The sequence below is a fragment of the Lates calcarifer genome, linkage group LG3, assembly GCF_001640805.2.
Source record: "Lates calcarifer isolate ASB-BC8 linkage group LG3, TLL_Latcal_v3, whole genome shotgun sequence".
NCBI classification, from domain to species: domain Eukaryota; kingdom Metazoa; phylum Chordata; class Actinopteri; family Centropomidae; genus Lates; species Lates calcarifer.
Genome location: NC_066835.1, coordinates 10,502,383 through 10,524,717, shown reverse-complemented (window position 1 = coordinate 10,524,717; position 22,335 = coordinate 10,502,383). Strand labels below are relative to the sequence as shown.

The 22,335-nt window shown below is 43.1% G+C and overlaps 1 protein-coding gene across 1 annotated transcript; it reads left to right on the top strand.

Moving 5' to 3' along the window:
• Positions 1-601: 601 nt before the first annotated feature.
• On the top strand, positions 602-22,072 carry pum1 (pumilio RNA-binding family member 1). The gene is given in 24 exon segments (XM_018697522.2): positions 602-727; positions 4,206-4,378; positions 6,536-6,658; positions 7,046-7,114; positions 8,381-8,486; positions 9,336-9,529; positions 9,883-10,055; positions 10,176-10,440; positions 10,534-10,627; positions 11,408-11,506; positions 11,647-11,789; positions 12,186-12,324; positions 12,540-12,674; positions 13,088-13,387; positions 13,568-13,810; positions 15,128-15,398; positions 16,541-16,670; positions 16,896-17,030; positions 17,803-17,940; positions 19,127-19,252; positions 19,470-19,591; positions 19,748-19,817; positions 19,819-19,941; positions 20,296-22,072. Coding segments are annotated over 23 exon segments (3,492 nt in total). The 5' UTR covers positions 602-727; positions 4,206-4,216; the 3' UTR covers positions 20,428-22,072.
• Positions 22,073-22,335: the final 263 nt, after the last annotated feature.

The following is a 22,335-nucleotide window of genomic DNA, read 5'->3' as shown; positions in this document are numbered from 1 at the left end:
TTACGTCATCCACACACCGATACAGGACTTCTCTCCGGTCTGCAGCCTCGGGGTCACTGCTGGCACATTTCCAAAAAGCCACTGGGGTATTTTTGTTATCTGGGCCACACGCTCCCCTTTTCACACCGTCCGCTTACATTCCGGAGGTGTAACGGAGCGACCAGCAGCCACACACTGGCCAAACGTGTGTCGCAGCACGTTGCCATGGCTGCCAGTCACCCGTTACCGTAGAGACCCCGGTGCATTGTGTACAGTCCACCCCCGACAAAATCACGTAGAATCCCCATAAAACAAGAGATAATTGCATTATTTACTGAGTTTACATACAGTAAGTACCACTAATATATGTGCTAAAATGTCTGGGTATTTTTTTATTTGTAGATTATTTTAGTGACGTCCGCCGCTCTAGTTATACAAATGTCTAAAGCGGTCCGTTGAAAATGGCATTTTTTCGTCTATTCACAAATATGTGAATGAGGTTTAAAACATCCGTTATTAATACACCCTACAATACAAACTGACTACACACATAACAAAGGGACCGGTCCGGTGTGACCCTCCCTCCTCTCCCGGTTGGCGCAATGAACCGCACGCTCTCTCTCATCCCTTCCCGTCATGCAGCGCTCTTGCCTGCTCCTCCGTCGAGCCGCCATGTTGTCGGAGTGAAAGCCTGGGGTGTCAGAGAGAAACTGGGGCCGAAATCCGCGACCATCCACCCTCTCCGCCGGTGAGTATCGTCTGTTCCGCGGTCGCGTTAGCACGGGGCATTGTTTATTCGCGCATCGGTGCCGGTATTGTCGCTATGGAGGCTGCAAGAGGGGTTAAACGGGAGTATTTTGTGGGGCTGAAAGCGGCTGCCTCCCTTTCTGCTGCCTGCCTCCTTCCTCCCGTTGTGTCGGTCTTCCGCTCCAGACAGCTCTCGGGCCTTTGTTAGCATCCGTGTCACGGGGACCTGTGGGGCTGCAGGCTCGGCAGACATACAGAGACCCCCGGGTGTATATTAATAACAAGACAGCGATATTATGAGACCACCGCCGCCGTTTAAAACATAGTGTGGAGCCTGTGTTTGGCCACCGGTTTGCCCGGGATGAGCTTGTGTCGGGAGGCCGTGTTATTGTTGGTAGACATGGGCAGTGAACCCTCCATAACAGACCCGAGACTTGGCATAAGTCGACACAGATGCATGAAAATGAAACCCCTGGTAAATGTCACGAAAATTTTCACGAAGCATCTACATATATCCCTTTCTGGGTTGGTGTGTCATGTCTGCTAATGGAGAAATATTTGGTGTATGTTGAGACACCTAACGTTATCTCATGCTAGCTGCAGGTTGCCTGCTCGTATTGTCACACCCCTGTCTGTGCCCGGTATGCGGTGGATTGATCCCCGGTATTGAATAATGATTAACCCAGTTAGATTATGGAACACAGTGCCTGTTTCCGGGTGCTGAGTAAAACTTGTAGCATAACAAGCCGTGTGCGCCTCGCTTTGGGGAATGGCCACACGGTTGTGGATTTCCGGGTGTTTCTCTACCTGATTTCGAGCTATAGCAAAGGAATAAAGAGCTAACCTTTCCTTGTTGCTAAATCAGGAGTGGAAGAGGAAAACAAACACAAGGCTGCATATGTGAATGATCAATTGGCAGGCTGGTTTGTTTTTATCTTTTGAGACTGTTCAGCCGGTCAGCTCGTGGTTTTTGTCTTTATGGAGGGGGTGTGTTACACAGTGGTTTCAGCAGACTTGAGAGAAAGCTGCATGTGTTTGAAGGCTCATAGTGTCAGACGGTCTCTTGCAAAGGTAATTACTGTATATGGCTCAGTGTAAAAAGAACTGCTTGTAATTTCCTCATGGCCTGTAGGGACACTAATGTGAAACTTGTAATTTTAACAGAGATTAGAGCTTGTTGGATATGGAGAGGCTGTAAAATACAAATTATATCCCTTTGACTGCTGAAAACCACAGAGGTTGTTGTTCCTCCTGTTGACCACGACCACCAAACAGATCTGGCCATGCATATTTCTTGGGTTAATCACTGCACAGATAGTGACAGTAGCAGGTTATGTACTTTGGTTATGTGACAGAGCCACTATGACCTTTGCAAATTGTGGACCACCAGTTTGTCTCCACTTGCTGGAAAATAAAGTCCGTAACCTCCCCTGTGCAAACTTACTTAGATAATGTTACTTTTTAAATTGTTCCTTTCAGACAATACACTCACTTGTCAGTTTATTGGGTGCACATAACCTCAAGTGATTCAGTATAATGAAATTGATAACAGTTGATTGTGCAAATTAAACTTTATTAAAACTTTTGGAGGCTGTAGTTTGTGATGTTACTGCTCTACTCTGTTTCTAATACTTGCATCTCAGAGACACCACCACAAACCACAGGGAGCATTAAGTTCAATTAACACCTCTCTTTAACAAGTTACTTACATGAGGGTAAGGTTTATGACAGTTTTATCGTATTGTAAAGTATTAGTTTTAGCATAGTGTATATAATAACCTGGTAAATTCGCATTTAGTGTGTCAGCTGCAATGGTGGGGACTTCTGCTATACTCGGCAGCAGTGATCTGCAGCTATGTCTGTACAGGGTTTCATAACAACCAAATTTCTGTGGGTAGAACACCTTCAACTAAACAAGTAACCAATCAGTAATTTACACCACATGCAGATGACTGAGATACATTTCTGAGTACTGTTTTAAGATGCGTAATATGGAGATGTTTTACAATATTCCTCTGGTGAATTTTCGTCTTTATGGCCTATTTGATTAGAGTTGTAACTTCTATGTTTTATTCCAAGAAATACAGAGATACAATAAAGTTTAGAGTAGGCCTGCTGACTATAGGTTGGCAGTTAAATTCATCCTGCCTCCTGGGCTTGCTTGTAAAGTGATTCTCTGGTTTATATCCATAACTGTTGAACCCAGTTCTCTTGCTCTGATTATCAGTGTTTAAGTAGCTTTAATGGCAGGTTGCCACTTTGCCCCAAGAATGTTATACTGATAGTGTGATTAATACTAGTGTTGTCCCTTATGTGGCTGCAACCTTAAAAAAAACTTTGTGTAACTTTGGGTTTTTGGAGTGATTTAATCTAATTAGATTATTTCGATATTTACATTAAATTGTATGTAGTGTTTAGTGCTGTGCTGTGGAAGAATATGCAGATCTACAGTCAAACTAGACATTACACCAGTTAATCTAACAAATTAGACCATTTTCAACCAAATAAGAACTGTTAGTGCAGCGTTGCAGTGATAATTTGGGATGAAAGCACCTGTGCTTGTCTTGGATATAGCTGGCTCACAGGCATCACTGTTCACTATACTGCGCTGTGCAGTATACACTCAGTCATAAGTTTATTTGGTATACCTCGCTAAAACAAATACATCGGTCCTGCAATAAATCCTACATTTAAAAAGTTTAGATTGTGTTAAGACCATTTTATAGAGGTGTTTATTCAGTTTGTATCATAATTTTTGAAGCCTGTAGTTTGAAGTGCTGTTGAAACGTATTATGTTATATTCACACAGATATAAATCAAGTGGACAAGTATTAGGAACACAAACCTCTGAGGGTATTTATTGCAGTGCAGTTATATTAGACTGTATTTTAGCTAGGTTTACCAAATAAACTGGCAACTGAGTGTAGTCGGACATGAAAACCAGTTGAAGCTACAATAATTGTTGAGATATTTTAGCATCTCTGGTTTGGCCTGTAGAAGTCTCAGTCCTGCTCTGAAGTGACTAGGAGATATTGGCTTCATTTACATGAGATTACATTGTGCTTATGTCTCTCATTCATGCAGAAATATATTGACTTACAGGGGAGCAGCACTGACTGTGAACTTTGACCATAAACCACCTGGAACAGTAAAATGACAGGCAAATGATTAGATGAATGTTTTACTCCATATTTTGTCTTGCTGTCACCACAGTTTCTCATGAAGTAAGGCCCATAGTTTTTTCTGTGTCATTGTGAGATATAGTTACAAAGGCTTTATTAAAACTGACATTTTGCAAAACTGATTGGATCTCTGTTCTTAACAGCGTTAGTTTTAGGTAGGTGTGCCTAATAAACTGGCACCTGAGCATTACGTCCCCCACTCTAAATGTAAGAGTTTATCAAATATCTTGTGTGTTCAACATATTGATCCAGTGTGCCATTGTTTGCATGTGACAGATGTATTTTCTCTCTGGACAGGCTGTGGTGGAATGAGCAGTGTGTGTGTGTTGAAGAGGAAAGCAGTGCTCTGGCAGGATTCATTCAGCCCCCACCATAGAAGTACATCTCCCAGCATGCCCGTGGTGCTGAGCAGCGGAGGACATGCCCCGCCAACTGGGCAGACCCCTCAGGCCACACCCCCCAGCCAGCAGGTAATACCCCCCACATCTACACCTTTTACGTGTTTCATTCATTCATGGACAGATGTGTCTGTGCTCAAGAAACATCTGTTCACTCTGTGGTCTTTAGCCTGTGTTGTCGAGCCTGTAGTGCTGTAGCCATTCTAGTGCTGTTCAGATCGAAAGAGAAGTTAGTTTTCTGCCAGAATAGTAGGTCAGATAGAGACTGTGTTAACATTGTTCAACAAAATTTGTTAAACTGTGTTTTTGGAACTTTAACTAACATACTACGCCATTTGCAACAGAAACACCTGAGGGTGGCTGTTAGCAAAAGTGATGAAAAGTAATTCCCTGCTGTAACTGCTGATTCAGGCTGAAACAATGCAATATTGCTGTGAATATTAGAATGTGTCTGGTCAAACATTGATGGAGTGAAAGTAGTGACTGATCTATTATGAATATGCTATGCCCATGTCAGACATTTTTCTGAAGGTGTCATGTTATATTTGAGAAATGCAGCTAAGATTTTCTTGATTGTGAAAGTAAAATGTCTGCACAAACACATTAGATTTAGTTGAAAGATTAGTCAATTATTTGATAAATCACTTAGTCAGCCGACAAAAATGTATAGGTTGCTTTTGAATTCTTTGTAGTCATTTATCTTGTGAAAGTACCAAACATTCTGTGGTTAAAGCTTAACAAATATAAGGATTTGCTGCTGCTTTTCCTGTTTAATGTAATTGTAAATTTATTGAGTGACTGATTTTTAATTTTCCTTTTATAAAACTGTTAAATGAGCTGTTTGAAGTCAGGCATTGGTCACTTGGGCTGGTCAATCGTCAGTATATTTGTTTTTAAAAGTATTATTCCATTCACTTCATTGACTAAAATATGACTCTATATATGACTAAAATTAACTAAGTAATAGACAAATAACAAATTTGAGTGAAAATTGATTAGAATTACCCAATAATCAGCTCAGGATCTCTCTGTCTTTATATCCTCTTGGCTGGTAGAGCTGCTGATGTTAAGTGGAATAGCTGTTAGCCTGTTCAGTATTGCTGTTAGTCAGGAGACTAGCCATGCTACTATAAAATGTATAATAAAACTAATTGTAGTTGTTTGGCAGTCTGAAATGTGGTCCCAAACTCAGATACCAGACTGTACTTTAATAGGCTTGAACACTGTAATGTCTCTGCCTCAACATCAGTGTATGTGAGCAGTAGTTGCATAGCGAAGGATGAGCTGTAAGGTCTCACAATAGGCTCATTAGTTAAGTGTTACTACTTGACAACAAGGTTGGTATTTTCATGACGAATCCTGGAAAAAATCAGTCCATCTGATAAGTAGCAACTTAGTCAGATTGAATGACATCCTCGTAACTTGTTCTGCTGCACGCTTTGCGTGTACAGCAGATGACCAAGCCCAGTTGTTTCCAGTACATGTTGACTGGTTCTTTGATGACAGCGTCTTGTGGGGAATTTTGTGTCTACCCTCAGAATGGGTAAGAGAAGAAGTCAGCATGAGCTTTGCTGGTGAAAATAAATGCTGCCTCCTGTTTGGACGTATTTGAGTTTCACAACAGGGGATGTGGTTCTAAATACCTCAACCTACGGAGCTGTTTTGTTGATGATGATTAATTTTGAAAATGCATCTGATGAATTTAGACTCATAAGGTTGAAAAAGGTGTGAAGGTTGATAGAAGGTGAACTGTTTCCATTGACCTGGCAGAGAACTTCTAATTATTTCCACCTGGGCTTTAATGTCTTTACTTTTTGTCCAGCAGATGAAATACTTCACTGTTAATAGAGAATAGAGTGACTGAGGATCATCATTCTGATGAATCAAATCACTTGAATTTGTTTTGTTGTTGGTATTTAGATTTTGATTGAGCAGCCCCTTTTCACCTCTGACATTTATGCTTTATGTGGTGTGTGTATTTGGCTATTCAGTTACAGTGTATTGATGTTTACTTGTGTGTTTGACATGTATTTAAGTATAAGCACGCTCAAGTCTATGTGTGTGTATGTGTCGTATTGTCTTCCTTTACTTTTCCTTCTTGCATTTTTGTTTTGTGTTGTTTCTCATAAGCGGCTATACCTGCGTGTCTCCGGTTGTTGCTGAGACACACTCTGCTTGTTACTGTTGCCAGTAATTTCAGGATAATGTGCATGTGTGTGTGTCTCTAAGGGTGTGGCGGGTGCTGGACGTTCCCAGGATGATGCCATGGTAGACTATTTCTTCCAGCGGCAGCACGGCGAACAGCCTGGCAAACATCGCTGGCCCACTGGAGACAACATCCATGACAGCCAGGTGTGTGTGTGTGTGTGTGTTGCGAAAGATGGCACCACTGCAACCATGCTACTGTTATTGTATCATATTTACTACTGTTTGCTTATATTCTTATGTAAACATAAAACCACCCCTATGTAATAATTACATTCTCTGTCCACAAAATACTATGTTGTTGTTGCTAACATGGGAAAGTGGGGTTAAGAGAAACATGTTTCATAGTTTCAGTTCTAACTTTCAGAACACTAGCAGCTATTGAATGTTTTCTAGTTTTAGTTGTGGCTTCTTTAATGTTTGGGGCAAATCATTAATCAAGCTAATTACTAATTAACATAACTAATTAAAGTTTAGTTTATGCGTGTGCAGTGGTTGAGTATGACACACATACTCTGGGCTCTCTGTCTGCAGGTGCGGTCCATGGATGAGCTGAACCATGACTTTCAGGCTCTGGCTCTGGAGGGACGCGCCATGGGAGAGGTGAGACATCAGGGTTGATGGTTGGGGTCATGTGTTATGTAGAAAAAGGTGAAAATACATCTCTTCATAATGTAGCATTGGGGCTATGGTTGCTAACAACATGTCAGTCAAGTATGGATGTCTAACTTTGGATTAAAATGATTGGATTTAATGAGTCCGGGTGCCATATGTCAACACTTGACTTAAAAATGGCTGCCCTGTATTTTGTCATGGGCTGAATAGCTGCATGGTGGATTACGGACAGTGAGCCAAACTTGAATAACAGGAAATCTAAGGAAAAAGAACTGGATCAGTTGCTCGGTAAAAGGCCTCTGAGACAAAAGAAGCGTGGACTTGTGTTTGAATTGTTTGAATGAAAAGCTCTGGGGGAGAGAAAATGAGAAGAGGCTGAGCAGAGATGCTTTTTAATTTGAGCTGGTCGGACTGGCTGCTGGTATTTATTAAACACAATCTACACTCTGTAACTCTGTTAATGTTGGACCAGTGCCGACAATTAGTCTTGGCCTGTTGAACATAGTGTTGATGTTTGTCGGGCTTTGTTTGTATCTTGTGCTTGGTGAGTGTTCAAGTATTGTTTCTTATTCTACAGCTATGTGCTGTAATACATTTGTAATATAGAAAAATACCACATTATAACATTTATTCACACAGATATATATATGTTTTAAAAGCAGCAGATCAGTTAAAATTGAATTTCAGATTTTCACAGTTCCTGTGCAACCAGGAGTTGCTGTTTCCTGTTGCCAGAAGATAATGATCACAGTGGTTTACAGAAACAAGGTCTTTTTATAGCAAGACAGATGCTGACTGTAATAGAAAATGAAAAGAGATATCGAGAGAAACACAAATGAGATACTGATATGGTGCTAGAGTCTCTTTTAGAGTGATGCCAAACACGTAGAACTAGTTTAAACTATTTAAAGACTCTGGCTTGAATTGCATTCATTTTGGTTTTTTATCTGTGTTTGTTTGTTAGGGGTGCAGTCAGGAGTCAAAGTGCTCCCACACATGTGTGTATTACTGGAAATTGCACTGCAGTGCTGACTGCTTGATACTTAAAGAGTTTCCAGATTAAAAGAAAACAACATTCCTAAGGTTATACCTTTAGTAAGATTTGAGGATGTTTCTGCTCATATGTTCAGTTATATAAACTAATGAGGTTTGTATATAATTTTATTTAGCCCAGTCTTTCATGTGCTTGTAGTGTCTGTGTAACCATTTTTTACCTTTTCTTTTCACCCTCTCTGCTGTCCTGCGTCTCTGCAGCAGCTGCTAACTGGTAAGAAGTTCTGGGAGACAGACGACTCTGGGAAGGATGGACCAAAAGGGATCTTCCTGGACCAGTGGAGAGACAGTGCATGGGGCGCCTCAGGTACAAATCAGTCTGGCTTACGTTTGTCATAACAGTGGCAGACAGCAGGCTGTTAGGAACGCAAGAACTTTGTGAAACATGGCAGTTTTTATTTTTCACAAGCACATCAAGAAAGCATCAGAACACTCACTGTGTTCGAAAATATATATTTAGATTCCCGTCAGACTCAAAAGCTGATGTCAAAGTGAAATCACCCCGATCTTCTCCCAGATGATGCTGATTTGAGATTTCTGCTGTATCACGTCAGCACAATGCAGTTATTTCTGTAGGCATGATGACAGAAGAAATATCGCTGCGTGTCTGATGCAGTCTGACACTTTTCTTGTGGACCAGTACATTGCTGTGGAGAAATTAATGCATAAGATCTCATTTGCGGAGTGAAATATTTCTGATAGTTTTAACTTTAAATTTGTGCATTAGACAGCATATTTCAAATGATACTGCCCCAGACCAAGCCCCCAAAGAAGACAAGAAAGCCCTCTCAAAAATATACACGCAGTCCCATACAACAGCCAGCCATAAAGTCTACCTTTACACAGTTCATAATGTTATGTATTTGTCCACTTTATTGGAAAAGTGTGAATTCAACTATATATTTATCATTGCAGTCATAGGTAAAGGTGCTGTTGTACTGGAGTCCATTATATTGAGAGGTGTTTCTATTTTTTTGCTGTTACGACTCTGTCTGATGCTTATCTGTAACGTTAAAACAAAACCTAGATTATATGCTGCTGTTAATGAACATGTTGTGCTTTCACTTCACTTTCATGCTTGAACGGTTTGTGGAGCAAATGTAGTTCTCTCCTGTGCATGAATGTTATTTAACAGTCTCTGTTCCTCCCATCGCAGATCACTCGGTGTCTCAGCCAATCATGGTGTCCCGTCGGCCGGGACAGGGTTTCCACGGCGGAGGTGACGTTGGGGTGGGCTCAGTGATGTCCCCGCGGTCTGAGAGTGGAGGGTTGGGAGTTAGCATGGTGGAGTACGTCCTCTCCTCCTCGCCAGCTGACAAACTGGATTCCTGCCTCCGAAAAGGACCCTATGTAAGTTTCAGAAGTATTTTCTTATCAGTCAGTCATTACTCACATTTACATTTCCTGGCATCAGTTTCATTCATCTCTGCATCACAGATTTCCTTATCGTAACAGTCTTGACTTTTTGTGTAACCACTTGAGGAACCATCATACCTTAGCACCCCTCATCTGCTCCTCTTCTCTCATTGTTTGTCCCTTGTCAGCCGGTGGTCGTCAGATTGGTTACTGTTTCTCACCTTGTCCACTCTGTCCTCCTCACTCTGTACCTTTTGTGTGTTCATCATCAATCACTGTCGTGTGGTCAGCACCTCTATATTTCTGTATGTATCAGTGATATTTGTCGTCTCCCTCTCATCACACAGGGGCAGAGGGATGGAGAGGTGGAGGAGGAGAAGAGGGAGAAGCCAAAGGCAACGTTTGAGGGAGAGAAACTGAAAGAGTTGACAGAAGTTGAAGCTGATGTCATCAGCGACGTCATTAACCCCAATGGGCTGCCTGTGCAGAACGGCCTCGACGTGGATGTCAAAGAGTTTGGGTAGGTCTCAGGAAGACAGAGGGGCACACACACACTCTCACAGCTTGTTGGAGAAATTCTTATCTTGCTCTACATCCTTCAGAGGTAAACTCAACAGCTTCTCCTCTCTCATCTCTGCAGTCGTCCCCCAGGCAACATGCCGGCCCCTGGGCCAGAGGGTGACTTGCTTGGGGGTCCCGGGGGTGTGGGGGCTGAGGGCCTGACACCCCTGGGAGGTGGTGGGGGGCCAAAGCCCCCTGAGGACTTCTCTGGTGTAGAACAAGGTGGTGTCACCATGGACCCCATGGAGTCAGTGATGGAGCCTCTTCAGTTCGACTACAACTCCCAGATGCCCATGGACTCTGCGCCCACTGTGGGTCTGTTTGATTACACTAACCAGCAGCAGGTAAGAGAGAGCAGTGTAAAAGTCTCTGTTTAGCTCTCAGAGATTCTGCTCCAGTGACATTTAAATGTGATGCGCCTGTTGTTGTGTGTGCAGCTGTTTCAGAGAAACAATGCCCTAGCAGTGCAGCAGTTAACAGCAGCCCAGCAGCAGCAGTACGCCTTGGCAGCAGCACAGCAGCCTCACATTGGTAAGAGAGTGTGTGGATATACAGGCACGAGCATATGAGAAGGAAAACACAATGTAAACATCTCATTTGTTATTTGAGATGTATGTTATGTTTTCATTTGACACATTTTCTTACTGTTGTGTGCTTTTAAGTGACGCAAATTAAAGAACACTTCCTGTCAATCAGTAATATACTCATACACTGATATTCACAGTTTTATCGACAGAATGGAAAGTCCAACCACGTGATTTTATACAGGACCGCATATCATCTAAAAAAATTACTTAGAGGTTAAAAAAAAAAAAAACATTAGCTGAATTCTCAGATCAAAAACAAGACTTATTATATATTTCCCCATAGGTCCCACAAACATGTTAAGATTTGCATGAATTCTTTTCATTTATTGGTCAGTATCTGTGACTTGACAGCAGTGACTCCATGGATATTGCAATTTCTAGTTTTTTAATTTTGGAGCAAACCAACACAGTAGTTACAAAACACTACATGTTGTTGTAGTCCAGCGGTAACTAACTAATGCAGAGATAAAATTTCTTAGATTTACTTAGAGCTAAGAAAAGTTGAATAAGCTTAAAGAATCTTTCAGAAACATTTTGCACCAACCTCAAAAAGGTCTTAAATCTGGAGATATTTATTTGATTAGTATCTAGAGTCTTAATTATGGATTTGCTTCACTGGTTGTAATGTGTTTAAGCTTCATTTCAGGAGTTTCTATGACTTTGCTCCATGCATTATGTAAAGCCTTTTGGCCCTGGTTCACCTTTTCCCTCCATGTGTTGTCAGGTCTGGCGCCAGCATTTGTGCCCAATCCTTACATCATCAGTGCTGCACCACCTGGGACAGACCCTTACGCAGCCGGTCTCGCAGCAGCAGCCACGCTCGGTAAGTCATTCTAATTTTGAAATGGACCCTGAGCCCTATTTAGATGCAGTTGAATGGCTGTTTGAGCCATTTAAAACACAAATAAACACAGACACAGTGATCCTATCTCACCAATGTCTCACATATTTGTTTGCGTCTAGGTCCGGCAGTGATGCCTCCCCAGTACTATGGTGTGACACCCTGGGGGGTTTACCCTGCCAACCTTTTCCAGCAGCAAGCTGCTGCAGCCAACAGCTCAGCCAATCAGCAGGCAGCAGGCCAGGGCCAGCAGAACCAACAGCAGGTCAGTCGGGTGCTCGCCAGAAAACTGGCACGCCGATTGCCACTGGCTCAAGATGTTTCTGTCAGGGCTCTCCTTATGTGCCAGATGAAATGTGCATTCAGTGTTAGAGCTGCTCTACTTGGATCTAGTAACAGAACACTCTTTGTACACTATGTAGATTATGAGCCAATCAGCAGGAGACTGCTGTTCATTATTTACTTATGCTAATATTAGGCGTGTCCTCTTATCCTGGCATGATTATTACATGCCACCCTGTATCTCTGTATAGGCACATTGTTCTAAACATTAACTACATGATATAAAGTTATATCTACAGCACATCACTGGTTGCTGCTTTAGAGCACCCTTTTTAGTTTTACTTTGCATATTGACCTTGGTTGTTCTTGCTTTGTAAAGGTGATGCGTGCTGGGGGCAACCAGCGACCTCTGACCCCCAGCCAAGGTCAGCAGGGTCAGCAGAATGACCAGCTGGTTGCAGCAGCAGCAGTCAACTCAGCCCTTGCCTTCGGTCAGGGGTTAGCAGCAGGAGTCCCCGGTGAGAATGACAAGCAGCAAACTGGTTTTATTACTTTGGCAAAACTCCCAACAAACCCAATTACATTTGCTATTACAGCAACATTGCCTATAAAAAGTGATGCTGAAATTGGACTGAAATAGTCCACAACCCCCAATGTTCACAGTATTCTAAGGGGAAACATAGCTTGATAAAATTAGTTTAGATACTCTCTGAATGTCCCTTTTCTTCCTCAGGGTACCCAGTCTTGGCCCCAGCAGCCTACTATGACCAGACAGGAGCCCTGGTGGTCAACACTGGAGCTAGGAGTGGCCCTGTCCGCCTCATGGCCCCTGCCTCTGTCATCATATCTCCTTCCGCAGCACAAGCAGGTAACCCAGTAATGCATGTAAAACACGGTCAGAAGAGTCCAGGGTGCCTTTGTTTTTCACTGTAGGCAACAGGACAAAGATTGAGTGTCATGCACACAAAACAAGGATTACACATTTTGGTCTTTCCAAACATGTTCTCAATGTTCCATCTAACCAGAGTGTGCAATTAAGAGATTATGAGACTGTACTTTTTGAGTCTAGTCTTTCTTTACAAGAAGTTCCCATGAGTCATTGTGTTCAGTATCAAGGGGAATGTGGGTTTACATCAGTACTGGTGTTAAAGAGAAGAATTGTTACCGATATGAAAAATTTGCCTGATTATTTACTCTCTCTTTGAGAAGGACATGTAGCTGAGGTAGAGGGAAACTTCTCTCACTGTTCTCTCGCCTCTCCTGCTGTTTCTCCTCCTCCAGTTGCAGCAGCAGCAGCATCTGCAGGTGGTGCCAACGGCGGTCTTGGTGGCGGGGCCAACGGTCCGTTCCGTGCCATGACGTCCCAGCAGCCTCAGCAGCAGGGGGGCCCTGGTGGCGCTCTGGGAGGGAGCTCCTTCTACGGTTCCTCCTCCCTCAGCTCCTCCTCCCAGAGCTCGTCCCTTTTCTCACAAGGCTCTGCCCAGCCCGGACCGGGGTCTGCCTCCTTGGGCTTCAGCCAGCCTGCCTCTTCCTCCCTTGGTGCCACTCTGGGGGCCACGCTGGGAGGCTTCGGCACTGCAGGTAGGAAAACACATGGTCTGTTGACAGATTGGTCAGCTGGAGTTTGTTGGTGTTTCGTAGTTTTTAAATAAGTGATTTACACTAAAACATAGGTGCTAATAATTAAACAAAAGAACAGTTAATTAAAAATGAACAATTCCTGTAGATACTATGATCTAATATGTCTTTGTCTCCCTCTAGTGGCCAACTCAAGTGGTGGCAGTGGGTCCAGACGGGACTCCCTGACAGGCAACAATGAGCTGTACAAACGCACGCCCTCCAGCCTCACCCCGATTGGCCACGGGGGCTTCTATAATGGCACCTTGGGCTTCAGTCCTTCCCCTGGCCCCGTGGGCATGCCTCTGCCCAACCAGGGCCCCTCCCACTCCCTCACACCCCCACCCTCCCTGTCCAATCACAGCTCCTCGTCCAACCTCAATCTTGGTAAGCGTCTTTTTTGATTTAAGGTGATTGATAACTTCTTGAAAAGCTTTTTCTTTAATGATCAGCTCCGTGGAAACTGTGCAGTTTTGTCAGACCCAACCGGAAGCTTGACTGTTGTGTGTAAATGCTTGAATATATCAGTTAACATTGTATATAAGTTAGTATGACAGGTTTTTCGCTATGATATGATGCACACACCTACAGTATAAAGACTTTGTGAGCCTGACTGCTTTAGTTTATTTAGTCTTAACATATAGTCTTATATTCCAAAATTGTAACGTTCACATATCTACATTTGATGTTTCCATTAACAAAGTTCTCAAATTAGCATACCAAATGTTTCCAATCTGGCTTGAAAAAAACTGCTGTTGCAATTAACAAGATTTTCCTAACTGCAGGACTTAAATGTGACAGCAAATTTGTAAGGCAGCATGTTTTGAGGCATTAATTACCAGCTGAGACTTTAGTTGGTTCCCATGTGTGTTCATGATTGACAGTTGGCAGAGTGAAGTGTAATGCAAACATTCAACTCCAGTGTGCTGAAGAAGAAACAACAACAATCAAATAAACCGACAGAGCCAAGCTGAGGTTTCATAATGACTGTGATAGATTACATAGCCTTGGCAACTTTCAAGTCTTTGGAGGTGTCATAGTATATGAATAAAAACTGCAGGAAATGACACCCTTTTTTTAAGGGAGGAAACTAAGCCATGATGTCCTCAACTACTCTGTAAAGGCACTAACTGGGATATCTACATATTGTCAAGATTGAAATCATGCTGCAGCAACCAAACCTCAGTCAAGTATTTATCTATCACCTGGTTCAGATGTCGCTTGAGAAAACTTCAGTTTCTAGTATATTTGTTGTTTATTTCAGTTTTATCAACACTTGTACAAAACCTAAACCTGCATCAAAGGTTAAGATCGTATCAGGTAGAATTTTTTTTGGTTTTTTAGATAGTGCTGGTAGGTACCTGATTAGACTGGATACTTAATAGAGGCACAAGACATGGGTCTTTCCTTGGCTTCATGTTTGAGGCAGTGCTGCCATCCAGTGCTGTGTTTCTGTCCTGCAGAGCTAAAATGTAATTTTTATGATACAGTCTGAAAATTTTAGTACTGCAGTGTCATCAGCTGAAAAAAAACTTCATGTGCTTTCTAAAAACTGCAAAAAATCTTACCTAAAATAACTATAAGCATGGAATTTGTTTCATGTTCATAGTTCTTGACTATGACTGTACGTACTGACTATGATCTGATGATTGGTTATTATCTGACTTTGTAACAATCGTCTGCCTGTTCTCGCTGACCCCACAGGAGGCCTGACCAATGGCAGTGGGCGTTTCATCTCCGCTGCCCCTGGAGCGGAAGCCAAGTACCGCAGCGCCGCCAGCTCAGGCTCCTCCCTCTTCTCACCCAGCAGCCAGCTGTTCCCGTCGTCACGACTACGCTACGGCATGTCGGATGTGATGCCGTCGGGCCGGAGCCGCCTGCTGGAGGACTTCAGGAACAACCGCTACCCCAACCTGCAGCTCCGAGACATCGCCGGCCACATCATGGAGTTCAGCCAGGACCAGCACGGGAGCAGGTACTCACCAACAAACGCCACATGAAATACACTGAGCAGAGAAGAAACCAGCAAATCAAAATGCACACATGAAGCATCACTACTTGCCAAATAAAACAAATTCCTCTTTGTACGCAAATGACCTGCAAACAAAGCCTGATCAGTGACCCTGGAAATATGCTGTTTGACTCAGTGTCAAAGTCTGACCTCTAAGGCAGTGCTGGGTAACAACTGTGGTTCAAGTTCATAGTTGAGTGCCAGATAAAAGTTATTCAACACACAATGTGACCAGGCTTGATTTGCTCAGATGACAGCCCTCAGGACATGCCTGTGTGTGTACGTCCTCCACAGACGACACTATACCGCCAGATTTCAGGTTCATGCTCAGTTTATGCAGGTATAACCTTTGAATAGGTATGAGGGTGTAAACACAAAGACTGTGATATGAATATTTCAGACACTGCCTCCTTTTACAAACAGTGTTTTGTTCCTGCCGTAGCCTGTATATCCACAAGTATTTTTCTTCACTGATAACAGCACAAACCGTGATCTCTAACCAGATGGTAACGAATACGTGCTAATTTGGAGGCAGGGGCCCCGGAGGCCACTCTGGGGTCCTGGTTTCTGGGTCTGTCTGGGTTAAACCAGCAGTGCCTCAAATGCAGACTTTTCCACTGAAATGATCTATTAATACAGCATGACGTCCAGTCTGCACATTCCAGACATTTTCCCTCCCCAGTCTCTTAAGCATCACTGTCCTTTTTATCTCCATGTTTTGCCTGGCTTCTATCACTGCACCTCGCAGGCTGCTTGGTTCCTTCAACTCCTCCTTTGTTTTTTGTTTTTTTCCTTCATGCTGAGTTTCACCTCCTCTTGTCTGACTATTCCCTCGGGTTAAAGTTACAGGAGCTGCTCTCTCTCTCTGTCTTTGTACATCTGTCTCATTTTGTTGCTCTGTCACTCTCTGATGAGTTTATTTGTCTTTGTCTTCAAGTTCATCCAAACTTTGTAAATCCCCTTTATAAACTAAGGAGTACATTTTCTCATGAGGTTTTTGCACAATGCAAAAGCTAAAGGAGAGGAGAGAGCAAAAGATATCTGTGGGACTTAATATAAAAGATATCTGTGGTTAATGCAGCGGTTATCCTCTCTGTCTTTTAAAGGTTTATCCAGTTGAAATTGGAGCGAGCCAGTTCAGCAGAGCGCCAGCTTGTCTTCAGTGAGATACTGCAGGCGGCCTACCAGCTTATGGTGGACGTCTTTGGAAATTACGTCATCCAGAAGTTCTTTGAGGTATGTGTGAGGAGCTGGTCTTTATCACCAAAGATGATGCTATGTGTTATTTGGGTCGCCAAGATTGATTTCATGAGGAAAATCTCATTTTTCAATTATTCTCACTCTCTTTTTTAAATGTGATTTGTGGCCTGTGTGAATGTGTTACGTACATGTTATTGTGTCATGTCTCATCAAATGGATTAGAGGATTTACAGGTTTATTTTGTGTGCATGTGTGTTTTAGTTTGGCAGCCTGGACCAGAAGCTGGCTCTGGCAGAGAGGATCCGAGGTCATGTGTTGTCTCTGGCCCTGCAGATGTACGGCTGCAGGGTCATTCAGAAAGCTCTGGAGTTCATCCCCTCGGATCAGCAGGTCATTGTAAGTACACTAGTTCTCACTGGGCTGTGTGAGTGTGTAAACAAGGGAACAACTGTACTGAACTGTACCCTTTGGCCTAGAATGACCTTAATTAAACACATTCAGCCATGACTGTGCTGTGATTTGCTTGTTACTGTCAGAAATAAAGTAGCAAAATATCCCAGTGTCCCAATTTCAAAGCACGTCTACTGTCTGTGTGCCCACTTGTGAGAGTGGATTGTTCAAAGATCACTAATTTGTATTTTTATAGCAGAATTCTGCATCAATAAAGAGGTTCGCCCGTCACGCTGAACTGACATTTTTCATCTACATTGTGGGTTTTATGATAGAGCTGCCTCGTGTAGCAGCAGGTTCCTCTCAGGCACTCTATCATCAACGATGAATGAGGCTAATGATACCACAGTTTATATGCAAATGTTGAACTCCAGGTGTTAAGATAAATCTAGCTGAATATCAACAGGAAATGATTTTGCTTAAATTCAGTGGTTTTAGGAAAAAGTAAGGTTGTGTGAGAGGGAGAGGGAGGGGAGTATCCATCTCTCCTCAATAGACCTCAATAGATTTCTTCAGGGCAAAGCTCAGTGTTACTTGTTGGGCTGTGAGCCACTGTGAAAAATGAAGGAGAGTTTGGAAAATGCTTTCAGGCAATATTTGATTTCTCACAAACAATTACATGTCCCTCTCCACATTCTGCCTCCCTCATGCTCTGCTCTCCTCCTCCTCCTCCTCCTCCTCCTCCTCCTCCTCCTCCTCTTCCTCTTCTTCCCTGCAGAGTGAGATGGTGCGGGAGCTGGATGGCCATGTGTTGAAGTGTGTGAAGGACCAGAATGGTAACCACGTGGTGCAAAAGTGTATCGAGTGTGTCCAGCCTCATGCGCTGCACTTCATCATAGATGCCTTTAAGGGACAGGTGGGTCCCCTCTGTGCACGCACACACAAAATATTTCCACATTCAATCACCGAAGCCTGCCGGTGCTTGGCTGACATCCACACACACACACATTCACTTGCATGGCGCACATACACAGTCGCTACCTTGAGGCAGCAAGCATATTGTCACCGCCAAAGTACATAGGCACACATACTCAGTCCTTTCCAGGGACGGGGTTCGTTGCCGTGGCAACAGAAACCTCAGCCCAGTGGTAACAGCCATCTTCTATCCACCAGCTAAATGTTACATTAGCATAAAGTGTTAAAAGAAAGATAATGTGTGTTGATGCATGCACCTTTTGTTTAATATAAATGGAACATTTCGCTCATGATGTTTTGGCTGTAAATCTCACTGACGTGTGAGTGTTTTGCCTCTCGCACATTTGCATGTTGTGTAACTGCGTGTTTTCTACTCGGTGGCTCAGATTTGTTTGTGTAGCTGAAAGCATGTCAGGAATTTGCTTTCACCTTCCCTGCAGGGGAGGGCTGGGTATGTTAAAGTATGCCTGTGATCATTTGGTTCTATAATCCAAGGGACTTTCTGCACCATAGGGGAGGAAAGTTTGAGCAGAGATACATTAGTGTCGTGGTTAACACACCCCAAAGACACCCTGGTTTTTAAGCCCAAAAATAATGTAGCCAAAATAAAAAGGTTACTGTCCTTCAACCTTTTTGAGTACAGTCATAAATCTGGTCTTGTTCGAAAGGAAACTATAAATTTTACATTCAGAAAGTCAGAATGAGTACAAGAGAGACTGAGCCAAAGTTAAAGAGGCACAAACACGGTAGTAATGTTTGTTTTGCCTCGCCTATTTTTTTTAAAGACGATTTCTGTAATAGTATCTCTTTGTGTGGTAAACACTTTGATACCATAGCTGCATCCAGTTCTGTAGAAACAGCTGCTGCAGTGATATGTGGATCCTAAAACGCACAAATAGCATCACGACACCTGGAAGTTTCACACATTGTAGAATTTGTCAAGGTTGTGTGACAATCGAGTCCAGTACAGATCAAAACACACCTAAAGTAGTGTTACCAAGGCCAAAGCCTCCCACAGGTAGGACAGTGCATTTTAAAAGGTGAAGTTACTGAGCTCCAGGAGCACTGTGTGTGTGTGTGTGTGTCTCTGTAATGACTAATGATGTATAATTACATATGTCTCTCAGGTTTTTGCCCTCTCCACTCACCCTTACGGCTGCCGAGTCATCCAGCGCATTCTTGAACACTGCCTTCCTGAACAGACGCTGCCTATACTGGAGGAGCTCCATCAACACACAGAGCAGCTAGTGCAGGTAACACACACACACGCACAAACTAGCACTCACTGCTGTCTTTTCACTTCCTCCAGTTATGTTTTTCAGGATAATGACACCTCAAGTTGGCTTATATAAAGCTCTTCTCAGAGCCTCCAGATTTTTGAAGTTGGCAGTGTGTTTGATGTGACGTCAGAGGCACCAGCTGTCCTCCTCACGTTTTAGTTAATGTGTCTGTGTGGTTTGTTTTATTTAGGACCAGTATGGCAACTATGTAATCCAGCACGTTTTGGAACACGGCCGAGCTGAGGATAAGAGCAAGATAGTGGCGGAGATCAGAGGCAATGTACTGGGACTCAGCCAGCACAAGTTTGCTAGGTAAAACCCAGCACAAACACACAAACACAAGGTCTCCGTCTTGTTCCGTCCACCTTTGAAAACGGTTTTACTTTTGTTTCTCCACAACTACATCCAGACTAGGAGCTTCAGTATTTAAACTCCCCTCAACCCTCACTCCTTCTTTTCTCTGTCTAGTAATGTGGTGGAGAAGTGCGTGACCCATGCGTCGCGGGCAGAACGGGCGGTACTGATAGATGAAGTGTGTCAGCCTGACTGAGGGCCCCCACAGTGCCTTATACACCATGATGAAGGATCAATACGCCAACTACGTGGTGCAGAAGATGATCGACGTGGCCGAACCCACCCAGCGCAAGATCGTAATGCACAAGGTAGGTGGAAGGAATGGCGTCGTCCTGTGTGTTGCCATGATCAGCTTTGGCCAGCCTTTATAAAATGGTATCTCAAGGCAAAAAATGGCATGTGTCCCCCCAACCCAACCTCTCTCATTTACTTGCACATCAATAGGCTCTTGGTCAGGTCACTGGTGTCAATGGTTTCTCAGGCAACGACACAGAAGCTGACTTAAGCTGAAAGGATCATTGATTTTGGGTGTTGCTGTTTTGATGTTGACAAAATACTTTATTTTTGTTGCTGTGAAACGCCTGCACAAGTGAAGGGAAAACACACACACACACACAACCATATTTGAAGAGTGTACTGAACACGTTTCTGTCTCCGTGCAGATCCGGCCCCATATCTCCACCCTGAGGAAGTATACCTATGGAAAACACATCCTGGCCAAGCTGGAGAAGTACTACATGAAGAACGGCGTTGACCTGGGTCCTCTCTGCGGCCCACCTAACGGCATCATGTAAACCAGTCCGCCTCCCCCTCCTCCCCTTGCCTGAAGTCATGTCTACCACCTTATATACCTGCCCCTCCCCCACCCACCCACCCTTCACCTCACCATCTTAATGCAGTCATGTCTGCCAGCCCCACCCCTCCTGTCCTTGTCCGACCCCCTCAGAAGGCATCATGCCTACGTTTATCACCGGAATCTACTCACCGAGGATGCTGAGTACCCCCTTGCACCCCTGTTTCCATGACAACCCTTCGGGAGGAGCCTGTTGCTACAGGCAGCCGTAGTTTTTGTCAGATTTTGTCGCTCCTTCCCCTACCCAGCCCCAACGAGGGAGGGGAGGGCAGGAGTTGCAGGGAGTGGAGAGAGGAGGTGACTGTTCTGTTCATCGCTCCACTCCCTTCATTTTTTGTTTGTTCGTTGTTGTTTTTTTTCTCCTTTCATTTTCCTCTGTTCATCGTTTCTGATAAACTGAAAAAAAATCATTTCACTTTTTGCTACTGCTGCATACACAATCCTAGTGTCCCCTCCTCCTCCCATCCTAGCTATTTACCACTATGAGATGGAACAAGTATTTAATTTGTCTGACTTCACAGAATCATAGACGAATACACACACATGCCATCAGCTAACCAGCAGACAGATCATTTAGCATGGGAGATTCGTTTTCTGGTCTTGCTTCTATAAATATAACGTGTATACTTGGTGTAGACCTTTGCATATATATATAAATATATATATAAAACTTTGTAGTTTTTCTGGTTTTTGATGTTGAATCTGTATCTATAATGTATCCTAGTAGTGACCACATACTTCTGACTGTATAATTGTACATTTGTAAACCCTTGTAATGTAAAAGTGCTTTACCACCCTTTTTGGTATGAGAAGAAAAAAGAAAAAAAGCTCACTCTGGAAAAAAAAAATCTTAGAAAAAAAAACCTGTGCATTTCAGTGTATATTCTCACCTCCTTGGTTGTGACATATGAGTTGTTGTATATTGTAAATTGTAATATCAAATTTTTGTTTTGAAAAGCCCTTTCTATACAGCGTAGTACTTGTACAAAGATTCGCCACGCTTGGTTTTATCTTTATCTTGTCACTGCTTAACTTAAGACGTCGATCTCCCACTGACTCCCAATTGGACACGTTCTGTTAGACTTAGTGGTGTCTTCTGGTTTATGTTGAAGGTTTTTTTTTTTTTTGACCTTTTTTTTAAGCTCTTTTTATAAGAATGCATTACCCCATGAAATGTGTCATGTGTATGGGTATGCTGGCTGGGTGGGAGAAGTAACTTTTACTCATTTAAACCCCCCCAAACCCCTTGATTATCCATGACTGTTTTCAGGGGTAAACCCATGGATTGTACAGAGGATATTCTTGTGTTTTTTGGCATTTCTCTAGTGCTGTAAGTGCTGTATCATACTGTCCATGTCCTTTTGGGTGAGAGAGGCAGCCCGCCATAGTGCGGTGTACATTTGGAGCAGCCTTGTGTATATTTACTACGAGCACACCTGTAACCATATGTGTATAGTTAACAGAACCTGTGTATGCTTATTGCCTGGGCAACTATTTTTTGTAACTCCTGTTGTAGATTGTCTCTAAACAATTGTGTGATCTTTATTTTGAAACCAAACTGAACAAAAAAAACTTTGAAAATTTAACTGTCTTGAGCGTTCTTCATTGTATGTTTGATACACTAATAGAGCAGACAGACTTGAAAGTGTCTGCGAATCTGTGCCGTAGCGTCTGAATGAACGTGTCTGCAGTGATACAACTGTGACTACACGCAGCATGAGTCAGAGAGGGGAGCGGGGAGCTCGCTCCTGATGCTCTAGTTTCTCCATAAATGTGACTGATTAATGAGACTGACTCCTTAACATGGCATGGCTCTGACTAATGACAGCCAACAGTGTCGATCGGTTAC